This window comes from Pygoscelis adeliae, unplaced genomic scaffold (genome assembly GCF_000699105.1).
Source record: "Pygoscelis adeliae isolate BGI_AS28 unplaced genomic scaffold, ASM69910v1 Scaffold374, whole genome shotgun sequence".
Classification (NCBI taxonomy): Eukaryota; Metazoa; Chordata; class Aves; order Sphenisciformes; family Spheniscidae; genus Pygoscelis; species Pygoscelis adeliae.
This window is the reverse complement of record NW_008824653.1, coordinates 598,372-605,463: the sequence shown is the minus strand read 5'-3', so window position 1 is coordinate 605,463 and position 7,092 is coordinate 598,372. Positions and strand designations below refer to the sequence as shown.

General features: G+C 36.3%; 1 protein-coding gene across 1 annotated transcript in view; it reads right to left on the bottom strand.

The window, feature by feature from the left end:
* Nucleotides 1–7,092, bottom strand: part of PAPOLA (poly(A) polymerase alpha) — a 48,016-nt gene that overhangs the window by 34,962 nt on the left and 5,962 nt on the right. Inside the window, exon 2 of the mRNA XM_009322542.1 lies at nt 470–640. Coding sequence (XP_009320817.1) covers nt 470–640 — 171 coding nt within the window. The remainder of the gene's footprint in view (nt 1–469; nt 641–7,092) is intronic.

Sequence of the window (7,092 nt, the reverse complement as noted above, 5' to 3'; positions counted from 1 at the left end):
TAGAGCTATTTTTTCTCCTTTAAAGATGTTCAAGTTATTTAAGCTCAGAAAAAATGCAAGCATGCAAGGCCTACACACATTGCAGGTATATGAATTCTACTCACTTTCAAAATAAAACCTTAATTCATAAAATACATGCACCTAAAAGAACAGTGAGAAGCACTACTGAGAAAAAAACACTCTAGAAAGTTTAATAAGGGAAAAAAGCATAGGGGCCACTACAACAAAACAGTTATGAAGGGGGAAAAAAATACAAGCCAGCCTCCAAAATTTAAAGGCCATTTTAATTCCTTTCTGTGTTCTGAGGTATTTGTTTTAAGGAGGGGGGGAGGGTGGGGAATCAAGCTTAATATTCCACTAGGCTTTTAAGAAAGCATTTGAATGAACATAAGCATGCTTAGGCTTCAGTAGTCAACTACATGAACCTCAAGATAGGAGAATACCACTGCTAGAATGAGTGTTTACTCACCTGCGTTGCAGTTCTTCTTCCTCTTCAAATACACCATAAGGTTTTAGAGTTTCGATTAATTTCTGGGTAAGCATGCAGTCAAACTCCTTGGGGGCAGCTAAACTGATAGGTGAGGTAATGCCATAATGCTTCTGTAGTTGCTGTGTTTGTGATCCCTGGGTTGTAACGGGACTAATAAAGGCAATTAAATAAAGTTACTGACAGAAACAAAACAAAAAAAAAAATTTTACATTTTTTTTTCTCATCAGAGTAGCAGAGAAGAGACACATACTAAGGAAATAAAAAGTTAAGCCTACTGTTAGCATTTACATCCCAGATCAATCTGTGTTAAATCTGTGTTATTAAGGACAGCAGTAGAATTACCTTTCTCCAACTCTAAGTATCGACTGCAGGGTTACAAGTTGCTATGAGGCATGATCTTTTACTTCAGCTGACTTCACACACTCAAAAGTCACATAAGTAAGGAGGCTTTAGTATATTTTGAGCCCAACAGCATCATATAGTTAACTTTAAGCTGACTTCTCTTCTGGCTAGCATGGAAGGATGGTTAGATGAACAATGTCAGCTCAATCTGTGCTGGCAGTACTACATATAGCCTTGCTTTATTAGGGGGGTGGGGGGACAATATCAGAGGTTTGTGCTAGACTTTGCCTAGCACAAGTACCAAGGATGTAAGCAGTACTCTCTCCATGTCCCTCATGTTTCCTTATCCTTTACTTGATAAGTATTTCTCTAAATAGGAAAGTAAGCCTAAAGTAAACCTAACACACCATAATGGGTTAAATCTGCAAGGACCTAGTTCACTACTAAACAGTCCAATTACAAGCCCTCATAGCATCCTTGCCTCGCACTTTTCAAGCTACGCAAATAGATATGGAGCCAAATCTCAAGCACAACGATGATACTCTGAAGTCAATCCCCCACATTTCAATGTTGCAAGAAAGGAGAGGAGACCACACAAAAGAACTTCAGCAGAAACACAGAAGTAAAGTTATCATCATACTGTGAAACCTACTAACAGCTTTCCTAGATGAGCATCCTCTATGACTAACAGCCATGCATTTTTTCATCATGGGCATATATTTGTTTATGATGTTCACATTTAAACACAGCCTTATTTTCAGAACAGTTTGAGCTTTAAGGTTAGTAATTCTAAGTGTTTCAAAACTGAACTTGGTCTTGTGTAACATACAAGTGTTTGGGTTCAGTGATAACTGCATGCTATACCTATATAGTTAAAACTTTTTTTAACTGATACTAGCAACAACAGGTAGCCATTAAAAAAAAATTCTTAAACGTATTCAGTACTGTAGAATAAATTACATACTTTAACATTTAAGATAGCCAAATTTTAAGTTTAATAACATTTAGTCTTGCTCGTTATATACTTCACAGGTTTAAAAAATATACTACTTAAATCTGTATTGAAAAAGCTCTAAAGGTTACTTGCAGCATTAAATACTAGTTTTATATCGACAACTTGCCTCTAAATTATGAGTATTATTCCTCCACCTTTGATTTTTGAAAATGACAAATCGTTGTTTTTAAGCATACTGAAAAGCTTCTTTTCTGAAACCGACTTGTTACTTAAATTAATCAACCTTTCAGAGACCAACAAAAACGTTATGATCTCTCATCAAAATACACATTTCAGAAAATGTGGCTATTACATCAACAGCTATTCAAAAAGCCTTACCAACAATTAAAGCAAGTATTACCTGAAAGTTAAGGTAATGCTTGTGTAGAAGTGTTATATCTGCATTATTTAAGTTATCTTCCTACTACATAAGATTAGTCCCTTTCAAAGGTATAAAGTAACGTTTTGTTTAATATCAAATTTATAACTAATATTAATGCATAACCTGAATTAAAAATATCTTTTTTTCCTGAATTCAATTATTCATTCTACTAGGGCAAAAGCTTTATCACCAGTTTGGTCTCCTTCAACTTCATAGAGATAAAGTCTAAAGAAAACAGCATCCTCCATGTCAAAAAAAAATCAAGCTGACAGCTTATCTGAAAGTCCCATTCTTAGCAAGCGTAACATTCCCCTGTATGTTGTATTATCAGTCCTTCATGTTTATACGTTATATACTATTTCTATCATACAAAATGAGAAATTAATTTTTCAGGCTAACTACATATTATGTGTGGAAAAACTACAGTACAACTTCACTTTTACTTCCATAATCTGCTGTCTTCATCTCCTCAGGATTTCATTCCTCATTTCCATGAAGACTAAATATTAAAAAAGAACATCTTAACTTAAAATTGACAGGCATCAACAAAACCTAATATAATTTTCCACAAGCTAAACCCATTTTAAAACTGTTATAAGCACTATAATTTGTTTGAATTCAGTTGCAATGCAAGTTTCTCACAAAGTAAGTTCTAGCACATTTGTCCTTTTGCTTGTTAGCAAAAGGAAAAAAAAGCAAAGTAGGAGAAAAAATACTAAAAAACTGTACATTTAAAAAAAAATCATCCCCAAGTAATCATGTCTGGGAACATTATTTGACATCGCTTCCTTAGGCTAAGAGGTTTTAATCACCTAATGAAAAATTTGGTAGCAGCTGAACTAATCATATAGACCTTAGGACTTTATGTGTGAAAGTAAACATTTAAAAAAAAAAAGCTGTCCAGATGAATTATATAAAACAGTAATTCAAATTAAGGACAAAGGAAGCCACTAAATCAATTTTTCTCTTTTTCAAAAAAAAAAAAAAAAAAAAAAAATTTTTTTTGGAATGTCACCACATATAGTAGCTTCAGCCACTTAGTTGCTACTAAAAAAAAGCAGTTAGAAAACAAAAGGTCTCAATACATAAACATCCTTTGGATATTATGAGTATTTTTACTTATAGCACAAAGCAGGTAGTTAAATTTGAACCACAATTTCTCCCCTTTTGCCAACTGTTAATTTGAAAAAATAGATTTGCTTTTCAATTTAAGATTTTGCAGTTTATTTTTACAGGTTTTTAAAGCAGTAATCTAAAGCAATCAATATTTTAGTTTTGTGTAAAAACTTCCTGATGGTCTGACTATAATTTTCACCCATCCATAACTAGACACTGTATCCAATTCAACAGATATTAGGCTTCATTGAAAGGACTGACAAAACACATCCTGGCAGATGATGTTACTAGATTTCAAGAAAAGACTCAATGTCACTCAGACCCAGATTCAGTGAAGCAGAGTCCTGAAGTCAGTCATGCTGACTGAGCCCTCCGTCTTCCACCTGCTTGTAAGGGCCACACTTCACCAATTTGAGAACTAATAACTTGAGAATAATCTTTCACCTTGCCCCCAAAATTACAATACATAAAAACCAACCAAACATCAGATCGCTTCCCTGATCTAGTTTACAGCATAACCCTGGCACTGCAGTGTGCAGGTCTGTCTTCACAAAACACCAAGTTGACATGACTTAAACCAGTACTATCTCCAACCCCTACAGGACCATCAACATGGTCATACAACACGAAATAAAGCTTTGAAACTGTTCACTAAAACAACAGCTTAAACAACCTATTAAATCAATCACCTGATACACATCTTTGGGAATTGTTACACAAAACCAGTTACAGTCTGTACAGTTACTGCTTTTATATTCACGTATAAAAATGAAATAAGCGTGTTGTCAACAGCACAGGACCTTTCTACACAAATGTTTTGCCTGTGTTTGAAGGCTGAGGAGGTAATAAGAACACTTTCACTGGGATGGTATGTAACAATTCTCAACATAGCTGCCTTCTAGAAGATTTTACAACTCCAGAAGACACAGTGAAGCTTATATTCTAACATATATTAGTATTGAAGAGAATACAGGTTATTTCCAGCTAAAAACATTTAAATTGAAGCTCAACTGTTCATACCTGCTGAAGTTAAGACTATTCTAAGGTTTCTGTAGCACACCAAAAGATATCAGAGAAGTGCCTTTGTAAAATGACAGAAAAAAATGGTATTTTTTGTGAAAAAATGTGAAACTCATTTAAGGATGCAATAAACTAACTAGTGCTAGGTAACCCGTGTTCATTCATTTAAATGACAGCAAGTCATCAAAGTTACTACAAAACAAACAAGTAAAAGTATATCCTCTCCCCACCCCCTACCTTCCACAAAACCAAGAAACTTCAAATAAAGCATTTGCTAGCTGCTTTTCAAATGAAACTTAATTTATCACTGAGAAATAAATTTTAAGTGCTCATTTTCCCAACTTTAATGTTGTATTTACACATTACATTTTAGCCAGAAAATGCTAATGATCAATACTCTCAGATTTATCTTTAATTTTTTCCTAAAAACATGAAGATCACACTCTACTCCAATATCTTCCCTCTTGAAAAGACATACGGACATTCTAATTTTTACCTGTGACATGTCATGATGTATCACTTTTGGGATCACTTAGTTTAAACTACTGAATTTATTCAAAGAGAAAGGACAGGTAAGTGTCAATGCTAACCTTCTACCCGAGAGGATTAGGGAAGTTAAGGCCTTGTGGGGCAGGGGGCTATGTCAAATCTGCTAGTCATTGAAGTTAAGCATTAACAAAAAATCAAGGAATATTAAACAGCAACGGAAAGTCCCATCCCAGCTACTCAATCTTGACAACAGCAGAGGCAGATGCAGCAGACGTGGCAGACCTTGTCAAGGTCTCAACTCAAAGCATGTTTAGAGTTTGGTTTGGGTTTTTTTTTTTTTTGGGGGGGGGGGGGGGAGACAAAGTTTTTCTTTTTAACATCACAAAGAAAATTAAGATACAGTTTGGGGCTTTTTTGTTTATTTGTTTCTAGTCAACCACATAAACACATGAAGATCTTGCTCTCGCTCTGCTATTTGTGCTACCTGTCAATAGCACAAATATAAAATAGAGTTGCAGAAAATGATGTAGCATTAAATTTAACATGCTATTGTTGTTGCTCTGGTTTGACCTGAATTTTTGAAGAGCATATGCTGACAGTTTAAACCATCTGCAAATTCGAGCAACAGCTACCGTGGTTTAATTCTAAAGTGTTATGATCCAATATTTCATATTCAAGTATGAGTTAATCTCATCTTGCAGAGGAATGCACATGTACTTCCCCCCCCCCCCCCCCCCCATATAAAAACACAAACACACAGAGAGTTCTAGTCTGTACTAAGCTGACAGCAAGTACAGCTAAACTACTTTTTTTTCAGAACCCAAAGTTTTGGTAGGCAGTATCTTCTTACATTGTTATCAGTAACTACTGAATTAAAAGAGAACAAACCCTGGTAATATGGCCACTGCCAAAACCATTTTACAACAGGGTGCAGAAGTGGAAGAAAAAGAACAAATAAAGCTTGTAAGAGGCTTTACAGTTTCTAGAGCTGTACACCTTTAAACTCCTTCAAATAGAAGTGACTACACATTGTTCCAAGGTAGAGGGGGGAAGATTGTGAGATAAGGGGAAAAAACTTTCCAATTCATCTTTTAAAGACCAGGTTACACCATGAACACACATTCAGGTAAACTGAAAACAGACTTAGAGCAAATACAGGTGTATCTATACAACGCTCCCTCATACATAACTAAGAGTTAGATACAAATTTGAAGTACTCTAATATTGTTTTCTTTTACAAAACTGGAACCTTTCTCCAACCTCAGAAGAAACAAGAATCCTGTCACAAACTTCTTTTTCAAGCATGCTTTGTATTTAACCCTCTTCCCAACCCTACCTGAAAACGACTATTGTTCTACGCACTTTTTCCTCTTCACTCTCTACCCCAGTTCTACTGGTAAGATTTTTATTGTGTTATTCGAATTAAGATTTTATGCTTAAAATGAGCCTTGAAAAGCAAGTCCTGTGGCGACATGGCACCCCAGAAAGAATTGAGTCAGACAATGGGACTCATTTCCGAAACAACCTCATAGACACCTGGGCCAAAGAGCACGGCATTGAGTGGGCATATCGCATCCCCTGTCATGCACCAGCCTCTGGGAAAATCGAACAGTACAATGGACTGTTGAAGACTATGCTGAGAGCAACGGGTGCTGGGACGTTCAAACATTGGGATACACATTTAGCAAAAGCCACCTGGTTAGTCAACTCTAGGGGATCTGCCAATCGAGCTGGCCCTGCCTGGTCAAAACTTTTAGGTACTGCAGAGGGGGGTAAAGTCCCTGTAGTGCATATAAAAGATATGCTGGGGAAGACAGTCTGGGTTTTTCCTCGGGCAAAGGCAAACCCATCCGTGGGATTGCTTTTGCTCAAGGACCTGGGTGCACTTGGTGGGTGATGTGGGAGGATGGGGAAGTCTGATGTGTACCTCAAGGGGATTTGATTTTGGGTGAGAATAGCCAATGAATTAAATTGAATGATGTTAATTACTATATAATACTGTATGTCATCACTTCTGTGGTGGCTATATGCCATACCAACAGTATTACAGTAAGAATCACCCAGATTAATGAAGAATGAACTTTGATGAAACCAAGCAAAGTGCAGCGATGATAGAACCGGACAAGTGCAGCAGCGATGGGACCAAAACTGGCTTCAGCATGCAAAAAATCCACCACCAGACACCATCTGTCCTGCCCTGAAGGACTGTTATGACAGATGGAGCCCAAAGTCATGGACTAAATGAACTCAATGAACATT